At 33.8% G+C, this 16,043-nt stretch overlaps 1 protein-coding gene across 2 annotated transcripts in view; it reads right to left on the reverse strand.

Moving 5' to 3' along the window:
• Window positions 1-16,043, reverse strand: part of fbxl17 (F-box and leucine rich repeat protein 17) — a 202,164-nt gene that overhangs the window by 11,658 nt on the left and 174,463 nt on the right. For both annotated transcript variants that reach the window (XM_089119919.1, XM_089119920.1), the window contains exon 9: window positions 2,642-2,784. In XM_089119919.1, coding sequence (XP_088976045.1) covers window positions 2,642-2,784 — 143 coding nt within the window. The remainder of the gene's footprint in view (window positions 1-2,641; window positions 2,785-16,043) is intronic.

Genomic DNA, 16,043 nt, shown 5'->3' on the forward strand with positions numbered 1-16,043 from the left:
AACACCCCAGCAACCACCTAACAAGAAACAACACCCCCTTGCACCCACCCAGAACATCCCAACAACCACGATCAACCACCTAGCAACCAGTAATACTCAGAATACCCTTACAACCACCCAGATCACCCCAGGAAGATCCTAGAAACCACCCAGAACACCATAGCAACACCATAACAACAACGTACCTACGATCTTAAAACTTTTAAACTTCAACATTTTCAAATCATTTAAAACTTTTCAGGCCAGGCTTTTTCAAGCCATCATGACAACGAATCCCTGGAATACGTGGATAAAGGTCTAGTAAGACAAAATAGACATATATTCAGTTGGCACACTTGAAATTTAAAGTGAAAGTAAGATAAACTACTCGTTAAGAATAGGATTTTTCAAATAAAGACTCACACAGTCTCATGTCGTGTTCATGGGAAGAAACATCAGCATCCGGGTTCGGGACGGCATGTAAACAATGACAGATCCCTCGGTTTTGCCTCAGAACAAGAATGTTTTGTGGGCAACCAAACTTGTTTGTGAAGAGGAAAACGCTTGTTCTGGAGGGTTTGAAGGACAATGAGGTTTTGTCAAAGTGGCCAAACTTCTCTTTGATAAAAAAAAATGAGCTTTCTCTCATTCTTCTCTCGCTCCAGGGCGTCACATCAAAGCCCCGTCCAGAGCTGCAGGTCTCAGAGAGGCATAATGAATTGATTTGATGATTTGGGCCGCCAAGGATCAATAGCGTTCTTTCAGTCGAGGACACGAGAGCGATCTGTGATGTGAGTCTGCAATATCATTGCACTCCATCTGAAACTTTTAGCACGGGTTTGAAATGGAAAAGTGTAAAATGAAAGGGTCTGATATAACAGACGGGAATATTAAAACGGCACTTTCCTCTTTTAGGAAGCAAACGCAGCGCTCAGAGGGTTATCCATCACATCTACAGCTTCCAGAACCCAAATGAGATTATGAACACACAGAGAATTAGCAGCATGAGAAGGAGATTGAATTGGCCGGGACTGTGGCTTTGTAAACGGAGTAAACAAGTAATGTGCTCTTTAATAAAGTCAATGACAAACTTGCTTAAAATCATACCAGATCCATCTGAATCATGTATATAAACGAGAGTTCTGATTGGTCAATGCAGTTTTCCTGAAGTGACCAACAGCATGTGCGGGGCGTTTAATCACTTTAGTAATCCTGAGGACATTTATGAGCTGGGAAAGTTGTTTATGTAGTTCCTCCAGGAGCAGGACTGACTGCAAGGTGACATTTCATTAACTTTATTGATCAAAACCTGCTAACGAGACACCAAACTGCTTTTCTTCTACTTCAAAAAGTTATATATTCACCTGTCATAGGGTGGATACCTTTATATAAAGATTCATCTGTCAAATGTGACATAGGGAGTGAATAACACCTGGATAGACTCATCATAAATATGTAAGAAATGTATAAAAATAAGTCATTTAAAAATGAAAATACAGCTCAAAATTATTAAATCATAATAATGTAAAAATAATAATTCAGATAAATAATTTTAAAGTAAAATTTAATACAAAATGTAATTTAAAATTAAACAAAATTTAAAGCAAAAACAAAAATTAAACGCTTAGATGCTTAACCCTCTGGGGTTCTTCGTTTAACAGTCACACTTGAGAACTTCGGGTCAAAATTGACCCAAAGGGCGGGATTCATATTTAAAAAAGAAAATCATAATTTTTTTTTACTTATTTTTTATAATATTTTTTCTTTTCTTTTTTGGTGTTTTGAGAAAATTTCAAAAAATACAAAAATGTATAATTAGTATTAATGCAATAATTATGACCAAATTTTCCCCCATTGAATACAATAGAAAAAATATTTACACATTTTTTTTATTTTTTAAAGCTGTATTTCATTTTGGAGTCAAGCCTAGGCCTCATAAAAGCAATTTTTGAAATGAGATGGATGCCATCTGGTAGACAAACTGAGCATTTTAAAAATGCAAAACATGTATAATCTGAATTTTTTGGTGTGTGTTGGTGTGTGTGTGTGTGTTTTGCACTCTTGATGTTTTATATATTCACCCCTTCACTGTTGTGTGCTTTTTTTCAAGATCGTGGCTGATTTGTAGATTGTACGCACAAAAAAACTCACTATTTTCACATTTTTGCCAATTTCCCATTCATTTCCTATGCAGGTCATTTTTGACCCGAAGGTCCAGAGTGTGACTATTTTTTTACGACCACTTAGACTTTTCAAATCCTGTCCCCAATTTTTTTGGGTGTTCATTCATATACCAAGTACCATTAAAGTCACCCAAGTTTCGGACCATTCCGGTGAAGCTACGATTTTTAACATTTTTTTTTATTTAAACGCTTCGGGGATTTAAACCCCAGAGGGTTAAAATGTATTACTGCATAAATGTAAAATTAAAAAAAAAAAAAAATCACATCAAACAAATCAAACTCTTCATAAAAATTCAAATTCATTCAAATAATTTTAAAACACAAATTATTATAAAATTTTTAAAATATTAACTCAAAAATCTCAGGGTGAATATAAGAAAATGGTGGAAGAGAGAACCAGACGTGAGGTGTTCGCCTGGTGACCCCGAGTGTCACACCAGCGTGTGTGTGTGTGTGTGTGTGTGTGTGTGTGAACTGACCTTATCACACCTCATCAGGCCCAGGTAACGCAGAGACTTGCTGCTCTTGGCGATCTGAGTGGCGCCCTGATCCGTGATCTCCTTACACCAGCCGGCGTCCACCGTCTCGATCGTGCTGCTGTACTGACCGATGGCGATCAGAGCTGGACACACAGAGAGAGAGATGGTCAACAACTGCTGAATCACTCACACAAATCTTCCCTCATCTGTCAAATAAACAGATTGTCACAGAGAGAGAATATGTAAGTGTGTTTGCTGATCATAATACTGTCATCTCATCTTAGATTAGAGAGAGTCCAGATCTGCAGGGTCACGGATGAGGAAGTGTGTGTGTGTGTGTCACTCCGTCTCATTCAGCGCACAGCATTCTGGGGGATTGATATTTGTAAAACTCAGAGATGTCAAACCAATGGCTGAGAAAAGCTCATGCTCATGTTCCCGAAGCTGAGTGGAAATAACTCATTCTATGGAGGCCCTGAAGGGACAAAAATAAGAGATGGAGTCAAATATATATTTCGATGCTTCTCGCCATTATATGCTTGGGTAATTATATTGTATATTAGTATTTGCAGGCATCAGGGATCTGCTGTCAAGATGCGCATCTCTAGAAATGACTGCCTTAATCTCACTTTTACACACAAACACACACACACACATTACAGAATCACTGCTCGAGTCTGCACACACACACACACATGTACAATTTTCAGTTCTGAATGAAATATATCTAATGTGAAAAGAATACACCGCAATTGAAATCGTCGATTTCATGGAAAATGAGAGTAGCTTCTGTAAGAAACGTCACAGTCCTGTTCACTTTTCATAATTACGGAGACACTGAGGTCATGATGAGGTCATACCCCGGCGCTGATCACATTACTGTCCTCCTGTTCACACACATCCTCCGAATCCTAATTGTAATTCAGCTCACTGATTAATTCAATTCAAATTCAGGAAGTAAAGTGGATTTTTTAAGTGCATTCAGACATAAACACTATTTATAATCTGCTTATGTCTTTCTACAGAGCATGTCTTTGGGTTCGGGCAAACATGATGTTCTGTCAGTGTTTCTTCAGTCTGGATTTCCAGCACAAATATCCAAACATTCTTAAATCAAGAGACATTTACTGGAGAACAAGCAAAATACTGAGCGATGAATCAAAATGAAGTGAGTTTGTGCTTAAAACAAGAACAAATATCTGAATGTGGATTCAGAAAAATAAAGTGAAAACAAGCAGATGTTTGTTCTTGTTTTATGCATAAAATTGCCCGATTAAAAAAAATATTTTCAGAAAACAAGACTTCAAGACTAAACAAGATTAGTAAATGTACTTTGTTAGCCATGAAACAAGAAACTCCACAAACATTTAAAACAGTTCCCGTTATACTTTTTTTATAAATGGAAAAGTTCAAATTAAAGGGAAAAAAAATAAAATAAATATTTTGCATCAATATAAATGTCTTTACTGTCACTTTTAACCCTCTGATGGTCTTCCTTTATGAGTCACGTCCCGGGCCTTCCCGGTCAGAAGTGACCGGAGGCCTAAAAATGAAACTTCTTCCATCCCAGTAAAACCAATGCAATTTATTTTTGTTCTATAATATTTATTGTTTTTAATTTAGTATTTTGAGACAATTTGATTGAACTTATTAATATTTATGCAATATTTATGGTCTATTTTTTTCAATAGAAATGTATATATATTTTTCTATATATATCTTTTTTTTTATTCTTAATGCAGTATTTTAAATTAATATAGGGTCTAGGCCATCAGAAAAAAATATTTTTTGAAGAAAATTAGCATCATCTGGTTACAGTATACAGAAAAAGCGTAGAATCATGGTGTAACCACTAGATGGCATATGGAGAAGCATGTGAATTACCCAGATGTTTATGAACACTTTTTTTTTTTTTTTTTTGTGGATTTGAACATATAATTGAAACAATCTCAAAAACTATTTCTTATTTTAAAAAATTGGCAAATTTTTACTTTTGTAAATTGTGAATTTTTGTGTTTTTGTCAATTTCCTATGGGGGTCATTTTTGACCAAAGACCAAAATCGTGACTAATTTTTTTTTTGCAACCACCTAGCATGCTCGGATCACAAACTCAATTTTTTTTATGTGTTCACATATCTAATGCCACAAATGTCACCAAGTTTCGTAACATTCTGATGAAGCTGTGATTTTTAAAAATTCAAAACAGATTTTTTGTAGTCTGAATTTATTGGTGTGTATGTGTATAAAAGTGTGTTTGTGTGTGTGTGTGTGTGTGTGTGTGTAAATTTTTTGCACTCTTGATGTTGTAGAGTGTCACTCCTTTCCTGCGGTGTACTTCTTTTAAGAATCGTGGCCGATTTTTGTAAATTTCCCATTCATTTCCTATGGGTCGAAGACCACGAGTGTGACTATTTTTTTTACGACCACTTAGCATGCTCGGATCATGACCTCAATTTTTTATTTTTTTTTTTGTATTCACAAACCAAATGCCAAAAAAGTCACCAAGTATCATAACCTTCCGATGAAGCTGTGATTTTTAATAATTCAAAACAGAAAATTACACACACACACACACATACAAAAGTTGATCAGAGTTTAACAGTGCGTCAGGAGACGAATGATGCTTTCAGACTTCATGTTGATCACCAGAAACCAGTGATGAAGAAATAACAAAACCACAATCAGCCTGAAGAGAACAGAAGCAGAGAGCCAGTATTCAGGGGGAGCAGACGACATGTGTTCAGAAACACAGTTAATGACCAAAGATCTTAATTAAACCAGGGCCAATTTAATCACGAAACTCAAATCTGAAGAAAAAAGATATATAATGTATATACACACATTCCCGACAGCAGTTCAGTCACACCGTAACTGTGACGTTGCTGTTCTCCTCCATGATTCGGGTTGTGTGAGGTGAAGATCTGCCATGACAGCAGACAGAGCTCATTAAAGCCCCAGATGAGACACAAGCCTTCACATGTGGGTGTTCTCCTGAGACACGGTCAATACACGACATTAATTATCCTCAGGACGGTCTGATTCAAACACACACACACACACACACACACACCGGAGAACCACTAAGAAACAACGCTACAAACCTCATTTCCAACCGTTTATTGATTTGATGTTGTATATTTAATTTTATCGAGTGAGATGTTTCAGGCCTTTATTTGTTATAATTGTGATGATTATGACCTAAACCCCAAATTCAAAATTACAATATTGTGGAAAGGTTTTCATATCTGTAAGCCATAATTATCACAATTATAACAAATAAAGCCTTGAAATATCTCACTTTGCATGTAATGAGTCTATATAATATATTAGTTTCTGAAATAAATGAACTTTTGCACCATATTCAGATTTTTTGAGTTTCACCTGTAAGTTGTGCTGCTTCATATTTGAGAGTAAACTGTGATAAGTTTGGGGTAAGAATGATGCATTACATTAATAAAAGTGACTATTTCAAATAAAGTTGGTTCTTTATTCAGCAAAGAATTCTGAAAAATAAAATGTGTCACCTTTTACACAAAAAAAATATGAGCTGTTTTCAACATTATAATAATCATAAACGTGTCTTGAGCATCAGATCCTCATATTAGAGTGATTTCTGGAAGATCATGTGACATTGAAGACTGGAGTAATGATGCTGAAAATCACAGGAATAAATTACACATTACTATATATTCACTTAGAGAACTGAATATTTCACATTTTTACTGTATTTTGATCAGATAAACGAAGCCTTGGTGAGCAGAAGAGACTCTGAAAACATGAAATAATCCTTATAATTCCAGTCTTTTGAGCGTCAGTATATTTCAGACGGACTGGTTTAGACTTTCCTCTAGTGCCGCAGAAGGACTCGGAGCTGCTGAAGTCTCAGTAAATAATCCAGGTGTAGTTGCTGGTCTGATATATTACACACAGTAAAGCAGATCTCAGGCCTTGACCTGGACAGTATTAAACACTCCGGCCGGCGGAGGAACTAATAACTGCCCTCATTTCAAACGAACATAAAAACTTCAGCCACACGAGAGCTTCAACCTCATTACTGAGACTTTACTGAAGAGACGGTGAACACAAACATGCCACTGCATATTTACCACATAAACGTCTCACGAGGAAGGACAGGCAGAGGTCATGGGGGTCACGGGGTCGTGCCTCCCAGCTGTTCAGGTCTCTCTTTTAGCCTGCAAGAGGGATTTTAACTTCAGTTTACTCAACCTTGACACTCAGAGACACTTAACCCGCGCCGGACAGACGGACGCTCATTAAACTCATTTCTCACATGACAATAGATGCATGAGCAGAAGGCCTTTTGATACAGGTCAGACCTGTCTATTTTAAATGTGTGAGCGCTGGACTTTATTTCTCAAAATCGTGTGTTATAAAGTGAGAATTGCGTGATATAAAGTTGCAATTATGTTATTTAAAGTGAGAATTATGTGATATAAAGTTGAAATTTTATTATTAAGTGAGAATTGTGTGATATAAAGTCGCAATTGCATGATATACAGTCACATTTTGACCGCTGGAGTGGGAAAACTTAAACAGCTCACTAAACAAACAAACAAACAGATCACTAAACAAACAAACAGATTACTAAAAACAAATAGATCACTAAAACAGACAGATCATTAAAATAGACAGATCAATAAACAAGCAAAAAGATCACAAAACAAACAAAAAGATCAATAAACAAGCAAAAAGATCACAAAACAATCAAAAAGATCAATAAACCGACAGATCGCTAAAGGAACAGACGGATCACTAAACGAACAGACAGGTCAGTAAACGAACGGACAGATCGCTAAACAAACAGACGGATCACTAAACGAACAAACAGATCGCTAAACAAACAGACTGATCACTAAATGAAAAGACAGATCACTAAACGAACGGACAGATCACTAAATGAAAAGACGGATCAGTAAACGAACAGATGGACCACTAAACGAACAGACAGATCACTAAACGAACGGAGAGATCAATAAATGAAAAGACAGATCAGTAAACGAACAGATGGATCACTAAACGAACAGACAGATCACTAAACGAACGGACAGATCATTAAATGAAAAGACGGATCAGTAAACGAACAGACAGATCATTAAACGAACGGACAGATCACTAAAGAACGGACAGATCACTAAACGAACAGACTGATCACCAAACGAACGGACGGATCACTAAACGAACGGACAGATCACTAAACGAACGGACAGATCACTAAACGAACGGAGAGATCAATAAATGAAAAGACAGATCAGTAAACGAACAGATGGATCACTAAACGAACAGACGGATCATTAAACAGACTGATCACTAAATAAAAAGACGGATCAATAAATGAATGGACAGATCACTAAACGAACAGACTGATCACTAAACGAACGGACAGATCACTAAACGAACAGACTGATCACTAAACGAACGGACAGATCACTAAATGAAAAGACGGATCAGTAAACGAACAGATGGATCACTAAACGAATGGACAGATCACTAAATGAAAAGACGGATCAGTAAACGAACGGACAGATCACTAAACGAACGGACAGATCACTAAATGAAAAGACGGATCAGTAAACGAACAGATGGATCACTAAACGAACAGACAGATCACTAAATGAAAAGACGGATCAGTAAACGAATGGACAGATCACTAAACGAACAGACAGATCACTAAATGAAAAGACGGATCACTAAACGAATGGACAGATCACTAAACGAACAGACAGATCACTAAATGAAAAGACGGATCAGTAAACGAATGGACAGATCACTAAACGAACAGACAGATCACTAAACGAATGGACAGATCACTAAATGAACAGACAGATCACTAAACGAATGGACAGATCACTAAATGAACAGACAGATCACTAAACGAATGGACAGATCACTAAACGAACAGACAGATCACTAAATGAACGGACAGATCACTAAATGAAAAGACGGATCACTAAATGAATGGACAGATCACTAAACGAACAGACAGATCTTCTAAATGAAAAGACGGATCACTAAACGGACAGATCACTAAACGAACGGACAGATCACTGAACGAACAGACAGATCGCTAAAAGCTAAGTGTTCACAGCTCAATCGCAACAGTGGCCAGATAAGAGTTTCCTGTGGGAATATCCATCCGCTGTTCGAGACCAAACTGTGTCAGAGACACAACAATGAGTGAAACGCCAAGAAACACACTGATAACTGTCAGCCGCTGCAAACATACTGAGTGATTCACACAAACACACACGCTGCTGTTCACACACACACACACACACGGTGCTGTTCACACACACACACACACACACACACACACACGCTGCTGTTCACACACACACACACACACACACACACACGTGCTGCTGTTCATACACACACACACACACGCTGCTGTTCACACACTACGACAGACGGACTTCACAGTTCAGTTCATGTGTGGAATTGACTGGGTTCATATTTTAACAGCTGACAATTAGGTACACGTGTTCGTGTGTGTGTGTGTATATATCCATTCATAAATATATATATATATATATATATATATATATATATATATATAGACTTGTGCAGATACAATGATTAGAGCTTTTTTTCACTAGCTGTATAGTTACTATTTAAAATGGTAAATAAAGGATATAAAGATAACAACAGGATAAACTATATACCGGTATGACAGTACAAACTAAAAAAAAAAAAAAAACGTATAGGTGCACCTTGTAAAAAAAAAAAAACACGCTTATATGTATTATATATGTCAAATCAAATTGGATTCACATCCATCCAAATTTTGGATTGCACAAATTCACAATATGAATCAATCAGGTTTCTTAAAATCAATAAGGATTTAGTTCAACAATTTTCACTTCTCTTTCCTTTCCAAATCAAATATATTTTCCTCAGAAAAAAATAAATAAATTGAAAGACCAACAGTTTAAGAAAGTTAAATCCTATCACATGTTTTTTATATATATATATATATATATATATATTAATGAATAAGAAATACAAATATTTATTATTCATACATTTTATAATAAATTAGGGCTCTGCAAAAATTAATTGCGATTAATCGTGTTTACATAATATATTTGTGTGTGCTGTATATAATTATTTTGTATATATAAACACACACATGCATGTGTATATTTAAGAAAATGTGTTATTCATATATAAAATATTTGAAGAGTTCAGATGCAAAAGCCTCTAAATGCCATTTGAAATTTTCTTCTAAAATGACCATTTTTATTAAGCTTGTATATTTCAGTTCAGTAATTTCACTTAAATGACAATAAATAGGTAATTATCATTGCCATTTAAGTGAAATTACTGAACTTAAATATACAAGCTTAATAAAAATGATCATTTTAGAAGAAAATTTCAAATGGGACTTAGAGGCTTTTGCATCTGAACTCTTCATTTATATAATATAGATTATGCATTTATATATATACAGAATTTAAGTGCAAATAATTCTTAAATATATACATGCATGCATAGGTATTTATATATACACAAAATAATTATATAAAGCACACACAAATATATTATGTAAACACAGACTTTTATTTTGGATGTGATTAATCGCAATTAATTTTTGCACAGCCCTATTATAAATAAATATAAATTATTAGAATTTATTATAAATATTTTTTGATAAAACTATTGATTACATCAATCATTCATTAAATCTGATTATTGATAATATTATTATATAATGTAAAATATTGTTTCAATCATAATTGGCAAGTGTGGTCAAACACACGTGACTCGTGTTCAAGTGTTGAAGACCAAAACTGTCCATCAATGTGAAGATGATATGAGAAAATAACCTCAGACTCTCTTCATTCAAGAGCTTAAGACTGCATATATATATATATATATGATGGACAGGCTCATTCTCTCAGCGCAGGGGATCTGGATGGTCATTTTCTTAAATCATTACTGTGGAAAAGAGTTTCATATAAAGCTGCCAGAGATCAATCCACTTCCATGATGAGGAGGAAAAGTCATAATTACTCTTTTAATTCCCAGACAGTTTTCATTTGAAAGTCTGAGTGTTTAAAAGAGGAGAAGCGGCGCTGTTATTGGAGAGAAACACATCCATCTGATTTAATAACATCTTCCTCATCACGGCGCGCTGATGAGAGCGAGATCGCACATGGAGAAATATCCGCTCCGTCACGAGAACCGGCGCAAACTGACAACTGTGAATATTGGAAGAAAATGGGCCAAAAGTAAATATTTACTCCAAACGTCGAGCAGCTCAGATTCACATTCATCTCTCACAAAAACACGCTTTCATTCGCTTCATCCACTGAGATGTTTGAGCTGCTGGGAAACTCAACCGGACGGCTGTTTATGCAGGGATTTATGTGTGTCATTTTGGAGAGATCTGTTCAAACTAAAGGGTCACTGATAAAAGTTTTACTCAAACCGAGTCAAATATGCAATTTCTTACAGATGCTGATTTTTATACGGACAAAAAGTACGCTGAAAATGTAAATCAACGAGATCTGATACTGAGATAAAATGCATATAAATATCAATATCATATGTCTTACTAAATAAACAAATTTTTTTTTTAAATTAGAATATAGTGCAAAAGTTAATTTATTTCAGTAATTGAACTTAAAAGGTGAAACTAATGCACCGCACCCCTAAATGCACTGACGCATCGCATGTCTAGAAGGAAACAGAATAATGTTAAAGTTCAGGGAAATGTAGTCATGTTCTAAGAGATAAGAGATATTAAATATAAGTGTTGGAGGTTTCATTATTTTCACTGCTGTTATGTTAGCGTTTCATATGAATATATTAATGGCAGAAGTGAATAATGTTGTGATTGTTCTTGATATTATATATGGTGATATAATTACAACAGAGCGAGATATGATTGCATTGCTGAGTAATAATGATAATGAAATGAGCAGATAAATACATGACCAATATGTTGTAATTTACAACAAAATCGCACTTTTAATTTAGTCTTAGTGCTGGTATTTATGTTTTTTTGTGATGTAGAAGATATTATTATTACTATTATTGTCATATTACGTGATTATTGTAAACACCGGGACATATTTGAATGTTTGTGATAATGAGGATTATTACATTGCATTATTGTGATTATTGAGACGGTCATTAATGTAAATGGGTATAATTGTTTATTTTGTATATAAATATTATATCATCACATAAATTATTATTAATTTAAATGATAATAGCAGGAGCTATATGGTATAAGTTCTACTTATTTCCAGGTATTATATGTGTAAATAATGTGTGTGGGAATGTTTATCATAATTGTAATGTGTATGTGTATTTAGGTATATATGTGTACATATGTGTTTATATGTATAATAAATGAATGTATGTATTTTTTTAATTTTTTTAAATTTTTTATTATTTTTTATTATTATTATTTTTATGTATTTTTTTTGCTTGTATATATATATATATATATGGGAGATAAACTGTTCTATTTTTCAATATTGTGTTAGTATGTATATATATATATATATATATATATATATTTTTTTTTTTTTTATATTTAAAAAAAATTTTTTTTTTTTTTTTTTTTTGCTTGAAATAAACTTCAATCGATCAATCATTGAAGTTCAGGTAAAAGTTGTTTTGTGTCTCAGTTTAGATGTTGAATCAGAGTGTGTGTTTCTCTCGTGTGAAAGACTGAAGATGATAAAAACACACGCAGCGACACACAGATTTACTACACATACACACACACACCATGGAAACCTCCGGAAGACTGTGATCAGCAGACCATGCGTGCTGGGAACACATATTAGGGGCGGTGGGGTCAAACGGGGTCGCGAGGTCAAAGGTCACGCTCAAGGACGGGCATGAGTGAGTCTGAGACTGTGTGATGGATAGTAGTTTTCTTTCAGATTTTGAATTCTGTTTATCATTTAATCACAAGTAAAGTTGTAGATATTTTGCGCTCTTTTTGTCCATTTTTAGTGACACTTTACAATAAGGGTCATTAGTTCATATATTTACTAACATGAACTATCAATGAACCATACATATGCTACAGAATTTATTAATCGTTGTTTATAAAAATACAGCTGTTCATGGTTTGTTCATGTGAGTTCACAGTGTGAACAAAGACAACCTTTGATTTTAATAATGTTTAAGGACATGATGAAATTAAAATTAATAAATGCTTAAGTATTGTTCATTCTTTTTTTATGTTAACAAATGAAACTTATTGTAAAGTGTTACCATTTTCTATATGTATATATAATGTTATGGTCACACTTTAGTTTAGACTCAAATTCAAAGTTAAGGTTTTGCCTCAAACTCATTATCATTGCTTATTAATAGTTAGTACGGTAGTTGTTAAGTTTAGGATTGAGGAATGCACACTGTAAAAATGAATATGCTTTATCTAATCAATAAAATTGTGGCAACAGATTACAAACAATATTATTTATTAAATTGAACAAATTAGAATTGAGTAATAGTTAATCAAATTAATATTCTAATTAATTCTAATTTGTATAATTTAATTAATAACATTGCTTGTAATATGTTGCCACAATTTTATTGATTAGATAAAGCATATTATTTTTTTCAGAGTAGAATATGATCATGCAGAATAAGGCATTAATATGTGCTTTATAAGTACTAATAAACAGCCAATATCCCAGTAAAATGCATGATGATAAGCAACTAGATCATAGTGAGAATCTGACCCTAAACTAAAGTGTTGTTACCATTGGTAATGCATTCGTTTTTATTTTAACTAATGAGTTAATGCATTAAACATTAATTAATGCATTAGAATGTTTATTAACTAATGAGCCATTTATTATTTAAAACATTTATCAATCTTAGTATAAATATAATTGTTGTTTATGTTAGTTCACAGTCCATTAACTAATATTAACAAATACAACTTTTGATTTTTATAAGGTTTTTGTAAATGCTGAAATTAACACTAATTATAAAACAAGTGTTGTTTTTAATTAATTCAAGTTAAATAGTGTTAATAAATGAAACATCATTGTAAAGGTGTTACCATTTTATAGTTAAAGTTAAATAAAAAATAAACTGATTTTATTTCATGTGATGAAATGTTGTTTTAGTGGTTTTAATTAGTTGGAAGTCAAACGTCTATTTTCTGAATGGGGTTTACTAATTCAAGCATCACTAATACTAGTACTCATCCACCCTAGCAACCACATAACACCTCCCTGGCAACCACCAACACCCTCCGTTCTGCTCGCACGTATCTGCGTTTGATCTCGACCCGTAGGTCTGAGCCAGCGGATGTTGACCTCAGAGGTTGAGAGGTCAGCGAATGACCCCTGAGAGACAGACACGCTCTGATACACCTCCACATACAAGCCTGAGCGCAAGGACACGCCTCCTCATTAATATTCACGAGACACAATCACAGGTCTCTAGTATACTACTAAAATACGACAACAATAAACTTTTAGCAGATTTAAATCATCTTCATTAAAAATTATTTACAGTGTTTCTTGTTTTGAGAAAATCACATAAAATTGCAATTTTAAACAGATCTGAAAGATTTTTTATAGTTTCTGAAAGGAGACTCTTATCCTTTCCACGGCTGTGTTTACTTGATCAAAAATACAGGAAAAATAGTGAAATATTATTCTAATGTAAATCATCTGTTTTCTATGTGAATATATAGTAAAGTGTAATTTATTCCTGTGATTTTCAGCATCATTACTCTAGTCTTCAGTGTCACATGATCCTCCAGAAATCACTCTAATATGAGGATCTGATGATCAAGACACATTTATGATTATTATTAATGTTGAAAACAGTTCATATTTTGTGGAAACCATGATATATTTTATTTTTTCAGGATTCTTTGATAAATAGAAAGTTCAATAGAACAGCATTTATTTGAAATAGAATTATTTGTAACATTATACATGTATTTACTGTCACTTTTGATCAATTGATGACCTAAACTTACATTAATAATATATAATCATATGAAGTGCAGAATACTGACAGACTTTCATCTCCAGTGTGAAAGATTTATTTGTGAGCTGATGTTTATTATGCATTAATTCCGAGTGTTAGAAAACTATCCGTTCACAGAACATTCTTGTGATATTGCATTCTTGACTATGAGAATGTAGTTCATGTTAAATTATAAATATGAGCACTAAGACTCGCTTCAGTCATTTCTAAAGGATCGTCATCGATGCGATCAGATGTCAGTTTTTAAGGCATTAAATGACCGAACAGTTTGCGTACGTCGTGTGATACGCATGCAATTTTAATGTTCATTCCATACAGCAGCATCAGTGACGACACACGTGAAATTAAAAAATTAGAATATGCTGCAAAATTGCATTTATTTTAGTAATTCAACTTAAAAGGTGAAACTAATATATTATATAGACTCATTACATGCAAAGTGAGATATTTCAAGCCTTTATTTGTTATAATTTTGCTGATATGAAAACCTTTTCACAATATTCTAATTTTTGAATTTGGGGTTTTCATATCTGAAAGCCATAATCATCACAATTATAACAAATAAAGGCTTGAAATATCTCACTTTGCATGTAATGAGTCTATATAATATATTAGTTTCACCTTTTAAGTTGAATTACTGAATTTTTGCACCATATTCTAATTTTTCCAGTTTCACCTGTATATTAATGGGGTCCAAAAAACTTTATTCGAAGGGAAAACATGATTTTTTGGACCACATTGGTAGATTTTTCTTCTTTTTTTTTTTTTTTTCAGAAAACAAGTATCTTGTATATCTTTAATAATATGTCATTGTCATTTTGCTTCTCCAGTAAATCTTGATTTAAAGGAGTAGTTCACATTTAAAAAAAACTTTTGCTGATAATTTAATCACCCCCATGTCATCCAAGATGTCCATGTCTTTCTTTCTTCAGTCGAAAAGAAATGAAGGTTTTTGATGAAAACATTCCAGCATTTTCTCCATATAATGGACTTCAATGGGGTCCAAACGGTTCAAGGTCCAAATGAGAGTTTCAGTGCAGCTTCAAAGGGCTTTAAACGACACCAGACGATGAATAAGGGTCTTATCAAGCGAATCGATCGCTCATTTAATAAATAAATAACAAAGTTTAAGTTTTATAAGCTCAAATGCTCGCCTTGCTCTGTTCCGTGACTCTCCTGTTCGAACTCGTTCATCAAAACGAACAAATCATTTTTCAATTCATGACTCGAAGGTTCCTTGATAAGACCCTTATTCATCGTCTGGAATCATTTAAAGCCCTTTGAACAGTTTGCACTGAAACTGTCTTTTGGACCTTGAACCGTTTGGTCCCCATTGAAGTCCATTATATGGAGAAAATCCTGGACTGTTTTCATCAAAAACCTTCATTTCTTGAAAGA

The sequence above is a fragment of the Pimephales promelas genome, chromosome 14 (assembly GCF_988280905.1).
Source record: "Pimephales promelas chromosome 14, fPimPro1.hap1.1, whole genome shotgun sequence".
In the NCBI taxonomy this organism is placed as follows: domain Eukaryota; kingdom Metazoa; phylum Chordata; class Actinopteri; order Cypriniformes; family Leuciscidae; genus Pimephales; species Pimephales promelas.